The sequence below is a fragment of the Littorina saxatilis genome, linkage group LG16 (assembly GCF_037325665.1).
Source record: "Littorina saxatilis isolate snail1 linkage group LG16, US_GU_Lsax_2.0, whole genome shotgun sequence".
In the NCBI taxonomy this organism is placed as follows: domain Eukaryota; kingdom Metazoa; phylum Mollusca; class Gastropoda; order Littorinimorpha; family Littorinidae; genus Littorina; species Littorina saxatilis.
In genome coordinates, this window is record NC_090260.1 from 30,973,676 (window position 1) to 30,991,175 (window position 17,500).

General features: G+C 41.0%; 1 protein-coding gene across 2 annotated transcripts in view; it reads left to right on the plus strand.

Moving 5' to 3' along the window:
* The window catches only part of LOC138950818 (sodium-coupled monocarboxylate transporter 1-like), a 52,099-nt gene that overhangs the window by 11,515 nt on the left and 23,084 nt on the right, over positions 1-17,500 (plus strand). For both annotated transcript variants that reach the window (XM_070322536.1, XM_070322534.1), the window contains exons 7-13: positions 3,829-3,909; positions 4,329-4,402; positions 5,134-5,274; positions 9,431-9,566; positions 12,934-13,019; positions 13,878-13,993; positions 15,356-15,426. In XM_070322536.1, coding sequence (XP_070178637.1) covers positions 3,829-3,909; positions 4,329-4,402; positions 5,134-5,274; positions 9,431-9,566; positions 12,934-13,019; positions 13,878-13,993; positions 15,356-15,426 — 705 coding nt within the window. The remainder of the gene's footprint in view (positions 1-3,828; positions 3,910-4,328; positions 4,403-5,133; positions 5,275-9,430; positions 9,567-12,933; positions 13,020-13,877; positions 13,994-15,355; positions 15,427-17,500) is intronic.

Here is a 17,500-nt window from a genome sequence, read left to right on the forward strand (position 1 = left end):
TCAACCATTCAAGGTTATATCGCGACGGGGGAAGGGGGAGATATGATAGGGGAAAGGGGGGAGATGGGATAGAGCCACTTGTTAATTGTTTCTTGTTCACAAAAGCACTAATCAAAAAATTGCTCCAGGGGCTTGCAACGTAGTACAATATATGACCTTACTGGGAGAATGCAAGTTTCCAGTACAAAGGACCCAACACCTCTTACATACTGCTTGACTAAAATCTTTACAAACATTGACTATATTCTATACAAGAAACACTTAACAAGGGTAAAAGGAGAAACAGAACCGTTAGTCGTCTCTTACGACATGCTGGGTAGCATCGGGTAAATTCTTTCTCGTCCCAACCAATATGGGACTCCCCCTAACCCGCGGGGGGTACGTTGTAGTTCTTTGCTTCTTTACGTCGTCTGTTTGCTTTTTTCATCTGCTTGGAGTTGGGTTAATTGTCTTGTCTTCTAATCGTCGGGTTAAATCTTATATTGTTTTATCTGATCTTCTCTTTGTATTTCTCTCTCCATTCATTCATTCATGCAAGTATTTATTCGTTCATTCATTTGTTTCTTCTGTCATTTACTCATGCATTGATTCACGCGATTTGTTTTTTCTACTTCTTCTTTATTTCTTTCTTCAGTTTGTTTGTTTGTTTGTTTGCCGACCACGAAGGGCCATATCAGGGCGGTGCTGCTTTGACATTTAACGTGCGCCACACACAAGACAGAAGTCGCAGCACAGGCTTCATGTTTCACCCAGTCACATTATTCTGACAACGGACCAACTAGTCCTAGCACTAACCCCATAATGCCAGACGCCAGGCGGAGCAGCCACTCGATTGCCAATTTTAAAGTCTTAGGTATGACCCGGCCGGGGTTCGAACCCACGACCTCCCGATCACGGGGCGGACGCCTTACCACTAGGCCAACCGTGCCGGTCTTTCTTCAGTGATAAGTATAGCTATGTGATAAAATAAAAAAAAGATGCACTACTCGTTTTTGTCGTTCGGCACTGAAGAAGATATATTCAAAACCGGTTTTTATCTCCGTGCTTGTGACTCTACGCCCTTGGTCAGTATATTTTATCTCTTCTTATTGTTATCCTACTTTATGATCTTTCGTAGTGTCTAATAGGCGGAGGGAAGGCAAAAGGTAGAAAGTGCTGAAAGAAAATAGGTTGCTGGAGTGGTTGACAGAATAAACAACGGTCTACCATATATCTTCTCTTTCGCTACAGGTATAGGATTCTAAGGCCAAACAAAAATATATGTTGGTTTGGGGTAAACCGACCGACCCTATTAGTATTTTTTCCCGCCGACCCTAAAACTTTTTTTCGTTTCTAAAAAAAACCGAAAACTGTTGGCACATTTTGCAATACATACCGAGACTGAGGGGAACAACCTCCTTTAAAATCGACTAAATAAAAAAAAATAAATAAAAAAAGCCGACCTACCGACCCTATCTTTTTTAGTCACGTTACCCTAAACCAACATATATTTTTGTTTGGGCTAATTGTCTGCTGTGGCCTTGTGCGTACTCTATGTCCAAGCTACTCACCAAACTGCAGCTCGATCGATCTACAAACACCAGAGATCAAAGTGCGGACAAAAGGACACACAAACAGTCAGTGTGAAACCTATACACATGTTAACTTTGACAGACAAACATAGCTATAAAGCACAGACTCGAAATGGTCTCCGGTGTAACAGGACATTTTTACTCCACAAAAAATTAACTCCGGAGTAAAAATTTCGTACGAAATTCTTATTCGGAGTACACCTTACGTACGAGAAAAGAACTTCCCAAGGCACGAAAAGATTACTCCCTCCACGAAATTTGTACTCCCCAGTTTTGTACATCCAGTAAAAATCTCGTACACGAAAATGGGATGCGGGCGAAGGGATAATTATGACGGCTTACTAGTGCCAAAACCTAGGGTTACCATTTTCACGTGAAAAATAGTAATTAACAGTGTTAATGACTAATTTTCATTTTTTCCTCGTTTTCGGTCACAGTAGTCGGAGTTTAAGAGTCCGCACTAAGAGGCTACAAAGTCCGGCAAACATCACTCTCACACTATTTCTGAAATATCTTTTAATAGAAGGTCTTATCGAGCAAGTTATCCGACAGAAAGATGCATGTCACAGTTTTCTGCAATAGCGCTTTCCTTAACGTTGTTTTGAGTATCTTAGAAAAGAATAATCGACCCCGAAAACTTTCGAATCGAAGCTGTTTTTAGCAGACGGACTTTTGATCAGCTGTGGTCACACACTTTCACATATATCTTTCAATATAATTCCTTATTCGACAAGTTGTCGGGCAGACAGCTGCAGGGGCGGACCTAGTTGTGGATAAGGGGGGGGGGGGGGTTCCAAATTGGAGCAGGGGTCCAGGGGCCGCTGAGGCCCCGGTGAGGGTCCATGGGCAAAGCCCTGGTGGGGGGTCTGGGGGGCTTTGCCCCCCAGATGCTGAAGGAATTTTATTTTTTTAGGTCAATCGGAGGCCTCTCGTGGAAGATAACAAGGTAAAAAAAAACACGGATGGGGGGGGGGGGGGGGGGGGTTCCGGGCACCCAGGAACCCCCCCCCCTAGGTCCGCCCCTGCAGCTGTACCTCATATTCATTTCCACTACCACACTCATACATCTGCTTTGTAGTGTATTAGTGAACGACAATCGATCCGAAAATGTTCGAATCGAGAGAGGAAAAATGGCGTCTGGCCGGACGTGTGCTAAAGGTCCGACCACTAGCAGACGGCTCTGTTCGGTCTAGACTCACACACTTTCACAAATATCTTTCGATAGAATTCGTTATTCAACAAGTTGTCGGACAGATAATTGTATGTCACGGTTATCTACACATGCGCTCAGCTCTTATTGTTATAATTTGCATCGGATTAAAGAACTATGGTCCAGAAAAGTATTGAATCAAAGGATGTTTCGCTCTGGCCGGTGTAACAGTCGCGCATGCGCATTGAACTCCACAGTCACGAGGCACATGAAAATTAGTAATTAACGCGTGAAAATTATTAATTTTTAGTTTTGGCGCTAGTAAGCCGTCAGGAGGCGAGCCAAAACTGAAAATTAGACATTAACACTTGAAAATTAGTAATTAACACGTGAAAATTAGTAATTAACACGTAAAAATTAGTAATTAACACGTGAAAATTAGTAATTATCACGTCATAATTGTAATTTTCTCGTTACAATTGGTAACTTTCACGGGTTTATTACAAATTTTAGTTTTGGCGCTTGTAAGCCGTCATAGATAATGCCAATTATGTGATCTCGCGCAAACGAATGTCGCGCTACCCTCCCTCCACCCCTTCCACCACCAAGACTAAAAGGGGACAAGAGAGTATAAGTTTCGTACACCTAGCATGGGAAGTTAAATTGCTCGTGTTAGGGTGGAATAATTTATTCATTATTTATTCGTCAGGGAAGTAACATTTGTGTACAAAATTTTTACTCGGAACTCACCTGTCGTGGGGAGTAATTTTCTCGTGTTATGGGGGAGTACTCTTTTCGTAAAGGGAGTAACATTTTCGTACGAAATTGTTACTCCGGAGTAAAAATCTCGTGGGAGTAATTTTCTCGTGTTACACCGGTCCTCACGTCTTTACTTTCCAAGACGACAAGGGAAACAACCCATGACACAGACGGAGCTAGCTGCTGCATAGCCTCCCATTCGTACACAATGAATTCCAAGAACACAAGTATAAAACATGGATACGGAAATGGATCTCAACCCAGATCTACACACCCAAAACAACAAGAAGCCTTAGCGCTGCCAGTTCTCATGAGTTTGATTTTGATGCTGGTTTTTCTTCTTCTCAGGGTGGCATGAAAGCGGTGGTGTGGACGGACGTGTTTCAGTCCGTTGTAATGCTTGCCGGTCTTCTGGCTATTGTTATAGAGGTAAGTTGTGTGTGTGTGTGTGTGTGTGTGTGTGTGTGTGTGTGTGTGTGCAGTGTGTCTGTGTGTGTGTGTGTATGTATATGTGTGTGTGCGTGTGTGTGTGTGAGCATGTGTGGGTGCTCGTATGTGTGTGTGTGAGTTTGTGTGTGTGTGAGAGAGTTTGTGTGTATGTGTGTGTGTGTGTGTGTGTGTGTGTGTGTGTGTGTGTGTGTGTGTGTGTGTGTGTGTTTTGATTTGTCCATCGGCGGGGGTATGCAGTGCCTTGCCTAGTAGACGTCAGTGCCGAACGGATTGCACCTTTTCTTAATTTTAGATTATTTTGCATTAATTAACATTATTAAGAATACTTTGCATATATTTACATTAATTGTTAGAATACTTTGCATACATTAACAGCGTGGTTTTTTTTCCAACGACAGGGTGTGAGTCGAGTTGGTGGAATGGCCACTGTCTGGCAAATCAACTATGATTGGGAGAGGATCAACTTCTTTGAGTGAGTATAGTGTGTGTGTGCATGGGATTTAATTTTAATAAAGCGGGATGGCAATGGTATCGGTTCTTCCAAAACATATTAATTAAAAATGACAAAAGTCGATTTTAAAGACTTTACGAGGAAATTTAACTGACTCATCTCCGACACCCAGGGGACCTAGCTCGCACGTTTTCCGGCCAATAAAATATCACGTGTGCTTGTGTCAATAAAAACAAACTTTATAAAACAAAACAACAACAGGTAACGAACCTACTGACTTTCATTTTTTGGGCCTTGTCATCAAAACATTTGCGTGTGCCTAACGGTATACTTTTACTATTTATTTTTGCCAAACACATAAGTTGATCTGCTGTTTCAGGTTTAACGGGGACCCATCCCACGACCACCTTCTGGTCACTGGTTGTTATTGGGAGTGGGGAGGGAGGTGTTTGGGTACGGGTCGGATGATCCATTTTGAAATGTAATTTTGGAGATGTCTGTTTCAGTTTCAACCCCGATCCAACGCAACGCCATTCCTTCTCTTGGCTTTTTGTTTCCTGCAAACACATCGTTTGATCCTCTGTTTTAGTTTCAACCCCGACCCAACGCAACGCCATTCCTGGTCTTGGCTTTTTTTCTCTCCTGCAAACACATCGTTTGATCCTCAGTTTCAGTTTCAACCCCGACCCAACGCAACGCCATTCGTCTTGGCTTTTTTTCCTGCAAACACATCGTTTGATCCTCTGTTTCAGTTTCAACCCCGACCCAACGCAACGCCATTCCTTCTGGTCACTGGTTGTGGGAGGGATGGTCGGATGGACTGCGACGTACGGCTGCAACCAGGCCAGCGTTCAGAGATACTGCGCTCTACGCTCCGTACAAAAAGCTAAAATGTAAGCGATACAGTCGAACCTGTCTGTCACGACCAGCCCAAAAAAGTGGTGCTGAGAGACAGGTGGTCGTTAGGGAATGGTGCAGTGTGTAGGGGGAGAATATCAATCAATCAATCAATATGAGGCTTATATCGCGCGTATTCCGTGGGTACAGTTCTAAGCGCAGGGATTTTTATTTTATTTTTTTATTTTTATATTTTATGCAATTTATATTGCGCACATATTCAAGGCGCAGGGATTTATTTATGCCGTGTGAGATGGAATTTTTTTTACACAATACATCACGCATTCACATCGGCCAGCAGATCGCAGCCATTTCGGCGCATATCCTACTTTTCACGGCCTATTATTCCAAGTCACACGGGTATTTTGATGGACATTTTTTTTTATCTATGCCTATACAATTTTGCCAGGAAAGACCCTTTTGTCAATCGTTGGATCTTTAACGTGCACACCCCAATGTAGTGTACAACGAAGGGACCTCGGTTTTTCGTCTCATCCGAAAGACTACCACTTGAACCCACCACCTAGGTTAGGAAAGGGGGGAGAAAATTGCTAACGCCCTGACCCAGGGTCGAACTCGCAACCTCTCGCTTAGAGACCCTCGTCGGGGTTTCTTTGGGGTTGTCGGATTGGGCAGGTGGTCGCCAGGGCAGGCTCGACTGTAGTTTAAGGAAGATATGCTTAACATCTGATAAAAAAACAAACATGGTTTCCCTTGTAAACGACCAAGCAGCCACCATTAGACCCCCCCCCCCCCCCAAAAAAAAAAAAAAAAAAAAAACCAACAAAACTTACAACGACAACAGAGTACGTCACTTTCTTTGTCAGAATCTTTTTCGTAAGTGACATCATTGTAAATCTGCAAACTTTGCCCACTATGCACTGTTTTTTGTTTGTTTGTCGGTCCGTCCGATCTTCCACGTCATTTAATGGGTACTTGTATGTGCTTAAGTAGAGCAGTGCCCTTATCCTAAGTTTTAACGGATTCATTAAGTTAAAAATTGTGTCGGAATACGGTCCTTTCTGCCAATCTGGCTTGGTCCAAGCTCGTTTCTTTGTTTACCAAACACGTTGTCCTTTTCCATTCCTAGTTAACACAGATTGTGTTCCGTTTCCATTCCTAGTTAACACAGATTGTGTTCCTTTTTCCATTCCTAGTTAACACAGATTGTGTTCCTTTTCCATTCCTAGTTAACACAGATTGTGTTCCTTTTCCATTCCTAGTTAACACAGATTGTGTTCCTTTTCCATTCCTAGTTAACACAGATTGTGTTCCTTTTCCATTCCTAGTTAACACAGATTGTGTTCCTTTTCCATTCCTAGTTAACACAGATTGTGTTCCTTTTCCATTCCTAGTTAACACAGATTGTGTTCCTTTTCCATTCCTAGTTAACACAGATTGTGTTCCTTTTCCATTCCTAGTTAACACAGATTGTGTTCCTTTTCCATTCCTAGTTAACACAGATTGTGTTCCTTTTCCCATTCCTAGTTAACACAGATTGTGTTCCTTTTCCATTCCTAGTTAACACAGATTGTGTTCCTTTTCCATTCCTAGTTAACAAAGATTGTGTTCAGTTTCCATTCCTAGTAAACAAAGATTGTGTTCCTTTTCCATTCCTAGTTAACACAGATTGTGTTCCTTTTCCATTCCTAGTTAACACAGATTGTGTTCCTTTTCCATTCCTAGTTAACACAGATTGTGTTCCTTTTCCATTCCTAGTTAACACAGATTGTGTTCCTTTTTCATTCCTAGTTAACACAGATTGTGTTCCTTTTCCATTCCTAGTTAACACAGATTGTGTTCCTTTTCCATTCCTAGTTAACACAGATTGTGTTCCTTTTCCATGCCTAGTTAACACAGATTGTGTTCCTTTTCCATTCCTAGTTAACACAGATTGTGTTCCTTTTCCATTCCTAGTTAACAAAGATTGTGTTCCTTTTCCATGCCTAGTTAACACAGATTGTGTTCCTTTTCCATGCCTAGTAAACAAAGATTGTGTTCCGTTTCCATTCCTAGTTAACACAGATTGTGTTCCGTTTCCATTCCTAGTTAACACAGATTGTGTTCCTTTTCCATTCCTAGTTAACACAGATTGTGTTCCGTTTCCATTCCTAGTTAACACAGATTGTGTTCCTTTTCCATTCCTAGTAAACAAAGATTGTGTTCCGTTTCCATTCCTAGTTAACAAAGATTGTGTTCCTTTTCCATTCCTAGTTAACACAGATTGTGTTCCTTTTCCATTCCTAGTTAACACAGATTGTGTTCCTTTTCCATTCCTAGTTAACAAAGATTGTGTTCCTTTTCCATTCCTAGTTAACACAGATTGTGTTCCTTTTCCATTCCTAGTTAACAAAGATTGTGTTCCTTTTCCATTCCTAGTTAACAAAGATTGTGTTCCTTTTCCATTCCTAGTTAACACAGATTGTGTTCCTTTTCCATTCCTAGTTAACAAAGATTGTGTTCCTTTTCCATTCCTAGTTAACAAAGATTGTGTTCCTTTTCCATTCCTAGTTAACACAGATTGTGTTCCTTTTCCATTCCTAGTTAACAAAGATTGTGTTCCTTTTCCATTCCTAGTTAACAAAGATTGTGTTCCTTTTCCATTCCTAGTTAACAAAGATTAGTTTGCTTTTCCATTGCTATTGAACAATGCATTTTTTGTCCATTCCAAATTCCAAATTTGACAAAGATTCATTCTACGCTTGTTGTTGTGGTGACAGGATGACGCAGTAGTCTCCCTGGTCACAGGCAGTGGCTCTGCATTGGTGGAGTTGTCTCCCTGCCAAAACGTGAGCTATTTATAGTAGCTCGACGTTTTTGGTACGTTGGAAGACAGCACACCCGTAAGATGTGGAGTAACTGTTTGTGATAGGGTCTATGGCTGCTGCTGTCTCATGCGCTTGGGAGCCTTTGCGTACCCATAGCAGTTTCGGTAGGACTATTAGGCCAAAAAAAAAAATAGGTCTGTTTACGGTAACCCGACCGTCCCTAGTTTTTTCGCGCGACCCTAGACTTTTTTTTGGCATTTGGGAAAAAAAAAAAATCTTGTTTTTTTGGCAAAATAACGTAAAAATATGGTTTTTTTGAAAAAAAAAAAAAAAAAAAAAATCCCGACCTACCGACCCTATTTTTTTGGCCTATGTTACCGTAAACAGACCTATTTTTTTTTGGCCTTAAATAATTAAGTTCTTAAAATCTCAACCCGGTTTGACTGGCTTTGCCTCCAAAGGTGATTGTTGTACTTCGTGCACTTAGTTACATTGTTCATCCCAAGGCCTGATTCCCCCTTCTAAGAGAAATTCACGTTTTTACGCCCTCACGGCAAAGCCATTATAGGGGCATATTCCCGGGTTTTATCCCGACTAGATAAAACACACAAGTGTATGCGTGTGGAGGTGGTATCAGCCATCTCTGCACTAAGTTATGGCAGAATGACCGAGGTCTTTTACGTGCCACTGTAGTGACACGGGGGTGGGACATGGATACCGTATCTGGGCCTGCACATACCGTTATTTGACCCGGGTCTGTCCCGGCTCGGATTCGAACCCGCGACCCTAGGATCACAAGTCCAGTGCTCTACCCCCCCGAGCTACCCGCCCCCCCCCCACCTTCTTCTCTGTGTTGTGTGTGTGAATTGGGGACTGGGTGGCCGAGTGGTAACGCACTTGCGCTCGGAAGCGAGAGGTTGCGTGTTCAGGCCTGGGTCAGGGCGTTAGCAATTTTCTCCCCCCTTTCCTAACCTAGGTGGTGGGTTCAAGTGCTAGTCTTTCGGATGAGACGAAAAACCGAGGTCCCTTCGTGTACACCACATTGGGGTGTGCACGTTAAAGATCCCACGATTGACAAAAGGGTCTTTCCTGGCAAAATTGTATAGGCGTAGATAAAAATGTCCATCAAATACCCGTGGGACTTGTAATAAAGTTAAAAAAAAAAAAAAAAAATTCCATCTCACACGGCATTAAGTCTCAGGAAACATGAATACAAGCATGCAGGAAAAAAATTAAAAAATATGGGTAGCGCCGTATATATGGCAGCTCGCTTTCCCCAGGGAGAAAGCAGCCCGAATTTCCATGAGGGTAACCTCACTGGACTGTAAATCTTATCCAATCCAATCCAATCCAATCCAATCCAATTCTTAACTTTCTGTGGCAGCTCCGTAATGCTCAACATTTTGGGCGTGACAGTGCTGCTGACCATCACCTGCTTGACCGGTATCATCATCTTCGCTTACTACGTGAAGCAAGGGTGCGACCCCTTCACCACCGGGATAGTGGATAACTCTAACCAGGTGTGTGGTTAAACTGAGGCGCTGTCTTTGCCGTGTGTGTGTGTGTGTGTGTGTGAGTGTGTGTGTGTGTGTGTTTTTGTGTGTGTGTGTGTTTGTTTGTGTGTGTGTGTTTGTGTGTGTGTGTGTGTCTGTGTGTGTGTGTTTGTGTGTGTGTGTGTTTTTGTGTGTGTGTTTGTTTGTGTGTGTGTGTGTGTGTGTGTGTGTTTGTTTGTGTGTGTGTGTTTGTGTGTGTATTTGTGTGTGTGTGTGTGTGTGTGTGTTTGTTTGTGTGTGTATATGTGTGAGTTTGCGTGTGTGTGTGTGTGTGTGTGTATGTGTGTGTGTGTGTGTTTGTTTGTGTGTGTATATGTGTGAGTTTGCGTGTGTGTGTGTGTGTATGTGTATGTGTGGGCGTGTGTGAATGTGTTTGTTTTTGCGTGTTTGTGTGTGTGTGTGTGTGTGTGTGTGTGTGTGTGTGTGTGTGTGTGTGTGTGTGTGAGGGCTCACCATCTGAATGTTTATATCACGCTTTACTGAACGTTTAAAAAAAGACATGTTTATTTTTTATTTTTTATAACTATTTATTTACTCTGAGTATTTTGAAATGTGCTGAAAGTAGACAATGAGAATGTGCAAGTGTTTCTAATTTTTTCTCAGCAGGCCAGGGATATATTTCAAAACAGTATTTATTAATGAAATTAATTTGCATGGTTAAAATATCTCAGTTAACTAAAGAAATATCACTCACGTAACATGTTTGCCACTGGACCCCAGCTCTGGACACTAAACCCAAATTGCATTTATGTATCGGTGAACAGTTCTTTTATTTTTAACGATAGAACGCACACGAGCTTGATTTTTTTTTGTAGTCTTGGACAGCCGTCCAAATATGAGTTTAAGTCGGCCTCTGATGTCACATGGCTCAAAGAAGGGAAATGCAGTTTTCAATCGTTGGAAACGATTTTATTAATTGCAGATCACCAATGCAGTTTGTAATCGTTGCAAACGTTTTTATTGATTGCAGACCATCAATGCAGTTTTTAATCGTTGGAAACGATTTTATTAATTGCAGATCACCAATGCAGTTTGTAATCGTTGCAAACGTTTTTATTGATTGCAGATCATCAATGCAGTTTTTAATCGTTGGAAACGGTTTTATTGATTGCAGATCATCAATGCAGTTTTTAATCGTTGGAAACGATTTTATTAATTGCAGATCACCAATGCAGTTTGTAATCGTTGCAAACGTTTTTATTGATTGCAGACCATCAATGCAGTTTTTAATCGTTGGAAACGATTTTATTAATTGCAGATCACCAATGCAGTTTTTAATCGTTGCAAACGTTTTTATTGATTGCAGGTCATCAATGCAGTTTTTAATCGTTACAAACGGTTTTATTGATTGCAGATCATCAATGCAGTTTTTAATCGTTACAAACGGTTTTATTGATTGCAGATCATCAATGCAGTTTTTAATCGTTACAAACGGTTTTATTGATTGCAGATCATCAATGCAGTTTTCAATCGTTGGAAACGATTTTATTAATTGCAGATCACCAATGCAGTTTTTAATCGTTAGAAACGATTTTATTAATTGCAGATCATCAATGCAGTTTTTAATCGTTACAAACGGTTTTATTGATTGCAGATCATCAATGCAGTTTTCAATCGTTGGAAACGATTTTATTAATTGCAGATCACCAATGCAGTTTTTAATCGTTGCAAACGGTTTTATTGATTGCAGATCATCAATGCAGTTTTTAATCGTTACAAACGGTTTTATTGATTGCAGATCATCAATGCAGTTTTTAATCGTTGCAAACGATTTTTGTTGATTGCAGATCATCACTGCAGGTTTTTTTTTATCGTTGCAAACGATTTTATTGATTGCATATCATCAATGCAATGTCCAATCGTTACAACATATTTTATTGATTGCATATCATCAATGCAATGTCCAATCGTTACAACATATTTTATTGATTGCATATCATCAATGCAATGTCCAATCGTTACAACATATTTTATTGATTGCATATCATCAATGCAATGTCCAATCGTTAAACATATTTTATTGATTGCAGATCATCAATGCAATGTCCAATTGTTACAACATATTATATTGATTGCATATCATCAATGCAATGTCCAATCGTTACAACATATTTTATTGATTGCATATCATCAATGCAGTGTCCAATCGTTACAACATATTTTATTGATTGCATATCATCAATGCAATGTCCAATCGTTACAACATATTTTATTGATTGCATATCATCAATGCAATGTCCAATCGTTACAACATATTTTATTGATTGCAGATCATCAATGCAATGTCCAATCGTTACAACATATTTTATTGATTGCATATCATCAATGCAATGTCCAATCGTTACAACATATTTTATTGATTGCAGATCATCAATGCAGTTTTTTTTATCGTTGCAAACGATTTTATTGATTGCAGACCATCAATGCAATGTCCAGTCGTTACAACATATTGTATTGATTGCAGATCATCAATGCAGTTTTTAATCGTTGCAAACAATTTTATTGATTGCATATCATCAATGCAATGTCCAATCGTTACAAAATATTTTATTGATTGCAGATCATCACTGCAGGTTTTTTTTTATCGTTGCAAACGATTTTATTGATTGCATATCATCAATGCAATGTCCAATCGTTACAACATATTTTATTGATTGCAGATCATCAATGCAGTTTTTTTTATCGTTGCAAACGATTTTATTGATTGCAGACCATCAATGCAATGTCCAGTCGTTGCAAACGATTTTATTGATTGCATATCATCAATGCAATGTCCAATCGTTACAACATATTTTATTGATTGCATATCATCAATGCAATGTCCAATCGTTACAACATATTTTATTGATTGCATATCATCAATGCAATGTCCAATCGTTACAACATATTTTATTGATTGCAGATCATCAATGCAATGTCCAATCGTTACAACATATTTTATTGATTGCATATCATCAATGCAATGTCCAATCGTTACAACATATTTTATTGATTGCATATCATCAATGCAATGTCCAATCGTTACAACATATTTTACTGATTGCAGATCATCAATGCAATGTCCAATCGTTACAACATATTTTATTGATTGCATATCATCAATGCAATGTCCAATCGTTACAACATATTTTATTGATTGCATATCATCAATGCAATGTCCAATCGTTACAACATATTTTATTGATTGCATATCATCAATGCAATGTCCAATCGTTACAACATATTTTATTGATTGCATATCATCAATGCAATGTCCAATCGTTACAGCATATTTTGTTGATAGCATATCATCAATGCAATGTCCAATCGTTACAACATATTTTATTGATTGCAGATCATCCCATACTTTGTGATGGAGGTGCTTAACTTTCCTGGACTGCCCGGTCTGTTCATATCCTGTCTCTTCAGTGGAGCCCTCAGGTAAGTTCAGTTTGCAGGGTGGCATACTTTATGAAATGGGAATTATTTTATCTCCTGTCTCATCAGTGGAGCACTCAGGTCAGTGAAGTTTGTAGGGTGGCATCTTTATGAAAGGGGTACCCAATCTCCTGTCTCTTCAGTGGAGCACTCAGGTCAGTGAAGTTTGTAGGGTGGCATCTTTATGAAAGGGGTACCCAATCTCCTTTCTCTTCAGTGGAGCCCTAAGGTGAGTTCACATAATTCACCTCCCCCACCTTTTAAACGGAGACAGACAGTATTCCTCAGATTTGAACAGGAAATTTTTTTTCCACCGTACACTCGTTCATTAAACGTTCAGGCCGCTTTGGGTAAATCAGAATAAATGCTCTACAAGCCGGACAACAACTTTAACTTCTGTACATCTCCTACCCATCCCTCTTCTTTTATTCATCTTCTTTCCCTCCTTCCTTCCTTTACTGTCTTTCTTTATCATCATTATGCAACGTTCATTACGTTATTAATAGATTTGGTTTATTGAGACAAATTTTTCAGCCGTTACCGCCTTATGTTGTACTGTCGTGCAGGAACACCACTATAAGCTTCTAGCTTGTTGCTGTTTCTGTGAACTTTGTATACATGTCATGATTGTAACCTTTGTTAAAATAAACTTATGTTTAAGGTGAGTTCAGTTTGCTGCGTGGCATACCTTTACGAAAAGAGTACTTTATCTCCTGTCTCTTCAGTGGGGGGGGGGGGGGGAGGGTGGAGGGGGGGGAGGGTGGAGGGGGGGGGGCGTGGAGGGGAGCCATTCCTAGGTGAGGTACTGACTGACTATTTTAATATCGCTAAAAGGGACTTGTTTTTATTCTTCTCCCCCAGCACAATGTCTTCCTGTCTGAACGCTCTGGCCGCAGTCACGTGGGAAGACTTCCTCAAGCCTTTCCTCGGACACAGGCTGACCGAGGGTCAGAAGACATGGGTCACCAAACTGCTGGGTAAGTATACTGCTTGAGTTTATCTATTGGTTTGTCCCCTTCTACAGAAGAAGCGACAAGAAGTGTGGCCGTCCCCCACCACCACTGCAAACCAAGCTCCGTGGCAGTCGTCTGGAACTGGAGAAGACGACGACCTCCATCTCCCGAGCCGGACTGAATGTGTAGCGCCAGCGAACGCCAAGAAGAAATCTATTGGTTTATTTAATTTCTTTATTATCACATTGCTTGGAAATTCTGGTCGCTTCCTCCCAGTGGAAAGCTAGCACTGAGCAACAAGAGTCGCGCTATGCGGGTGTCAGTGCATTTAGGTGTAATCATTGAGTATGAAAGTCGCTTGGTCAGTACATTCTTAGTGTTGTCTAAGAAATTCGGCTCGCTTCCTCCCAGTGGAAAGCTAGCAGCAACAAGAGTGCGCTATTCAGGTGTCTGCACATTTAGGTGTAATCGTTAAGTATGAAAGTCGCTTGGTCAGCAAATTCTTAGTGTTCGGGTCAGTGGAAAGCTAGCAGCAACATATGTCGCACTATCCAGGTGTGTGTATTCAGGTGCTTTCAGCCACCTGCTACTTTTGCCAGCAGAACTATGTACAGTGTCACAAAGTGTTCAAAACTTGTAACAGAAATGTGTTTCAAGTGTGTTCACTTCCATTTAGAGTGATAATAAGTACACAACTTCCCTGTGATCGTTTCCATATTGTTGCTTTTGACTTACGTTTCTGTCAGCATTTAATTACAGCCTAAAAATCTTCCTTGTTATTGTCCTAGCTTGATATCAGTAATGGCAGCAATGTTCTTTGAAACGAAGAGTTGTTTTGATTTTCGCAATTCTGAATTTTTTTGAAATTATCATTCTGGCACGCTTTGTATGCCATTGACGGGCGCAGTGGCGTGGTGGTAAGACGTCGGCCACCTAATCGGGAGGTCGTGAGTTCGAATCCCGGTCGCTGCCGCCTGGTGGGTTAAGTGTGGAGATTTGTCCGATCTCCCAGGTCAACTTATGTGCAGACCTGCTAGTGACTTAACCCCCTTCGTGTGTTTACGCAAGCACAAGACCAAGTGAGCACGGAAAGGATCCTGTAATCCATGTCAGAATTCGGTGGGTTATAGAAACACGAAAATACCCAGCATGCCTCCCCCGAAATCGGCGTATGCTGCCTGAATGGCGGGTTAAAAACGGTCATACACGTACAAATCCATTCGTGCTAAAACATGAGTAAAGGTGGGAGTCTATAAGCCCATGAACGAAGAAGAAGAAGAAGAAGAAGAAGAAGAAGAAGAAGAAGAAGAAGAAGAAGAAGAAGAAGAAAAAGAAGACGAAGAAGAAGAAGAAGAAGTATGCTATTGTATATTCTTTGTGTTCCAGTTCTGGTTTTTGGAGGAGCAGGAATCGGTATGGCCTTCATGGCCCAAGGACTGGGAGGTACCGTCTTACAGGTACGTCAAAGTCGGGTATTTGAACAAACCAAAGAACACTAACCAAAGTCCGTGTAAAGCATGTCAAACTGTGTTGCTGCGCATACACATACACACTCAGACAGACAGACAGACACACACAGACACACACACACACACACACACACACACACACACACACACACACACACACGCTGTAGGGGTCCCTGGATCCTCTAAACATTCAAAGTGGGGGTCCCCGGGACACTCTAGATGGTGAGCCCTGAACCGAACACCTAAAACACTGATCGACAACATGTGGAACGAACTAGTATTGAAAGACTAACAACAGAAGCAAGACACCGAAAGAACAAGTCGCGTAAGGCGAAATTACTACATTTAGTCAAGCTGTCGAACTCACTGAATAAAACTGAACGCACTGCATTTTTTCACCAAGACCGCATACTCGTAGTTTCGTCAGTCCACCGCTCGTGGCAAAGGCAGTGAAATCGACAAGCCAGAATAGTGCGGTAATGGTCGCGCTGAGCGGGATAGCACGCTTTTCTGTACCTCTCTTCGTTTTAAGTTTCTGAGCGTGTTTTTAATCCAAACATATCATATCTATATGTTTTTGGAATCAGGAACCGACAAGAAATAAGATGAAATTGTTTTTAAATCGATTTCGGACATTTTATTTTTATCATAATGTTTATATTTTTAATTTTCAGAGCTTGTTTTTAATCCGAATGTAACATATTTATATGTTGTTGGAATTAGAAAATAATGAAGAATAAGATGAACGTAATTTTGTAACGTTTTGTACAAAAATAATTTTAATTACAATTTTTAGATTTTTAATGACCAAAGTCATTAATTAATTTTTAAGCCTCCAAGCTGAAATGCAATACCAAAGTCCGGCCTTCGGTGAAGATTGCTTGGCCAAAATTTCAATCAATTTGAAAAACGAGAGTGTGACAGTGCCGCCTCAACTTTTACAAAAAGCCGGATATGACGTCATCAAAGACATTTATCCAAAAAATGGAAAAACGTGTGGGGATATCATACCCAGGAACTCTCATGTTAAATTTCATAAAGATCGGTCCAGGAGTTTACTGTGAATCGCTCTACACACACACAGACACAGACACAGACACAGACACACACACACACACACACACACACACACACACACACACACACACACACACACACACACACACACACACACACACACACACACACACATACACCGCGACCCTCGTCTCGATTCCCCCTCTATGGTAAAACATTTAGTCAAAACTTGAATCGAGCGGAAACTGCTCAAACGGTCTTTTACATTCAGTCAACTCTGACTAAATGTTTAAATATAACCCTGGAATCGAGACGAGGGTAGTGCTAGTGGTGTGTATATGTATGTGTGTATGTGTGTCTTAGTGTATGTATGTGTGTGTGTGTGTGTGTGTGTGTGTGTGTGCGTGTGTGTTTGTGTTTGTACAGCATTTCCAGAAAAAAAACTATTGCGCTACACCGGGTGTCACTTCAAGCGATTAACATGTACAGCAACACAGTTTGACATACTTTACACGGACTTAGCTGAGACCAACTCAATCCATGTCGGTTTACCTGTAGTAGTCTTTTTGTTTTTTGTTTGTTTGTTTGTTTGCTTAACGCCCAGCCGACCACGAAGGGCCATATCAGGGCGGTGCTGCTTTGACATATAACGTGCGCCACACACAAGACAGAAGTCGCAGCACAGGCTTCATGTCTCACCCAGTCACATTATTCTGACACCGGACCAACCAGTCCTAGCACTAACCCCATAATGCCAGACGCCAGGCGGAGCAGCCACTAGATTGCCAATTTTAAAGTCTTAGGTATGACCCGGCCCGGGTTCGAACCCACGACCTCCCGATCATGGGGTGGACGCCTTACCACTAGGCCAACCGTGCCGGTTGCCGTTGAGTGTTTCTCAGCACATCCCGTCTTTTACTTAGGCCAAAAAACAAAAAAAATAGGTGTGGTTAAGGTAACATAGCCCCAAAAAATAGGGTAGGAAGGTAGGCAATCCCTTTTTTGTTTTTTTTAACTTTTTTTTCTAATGTGTACAAATTAAACC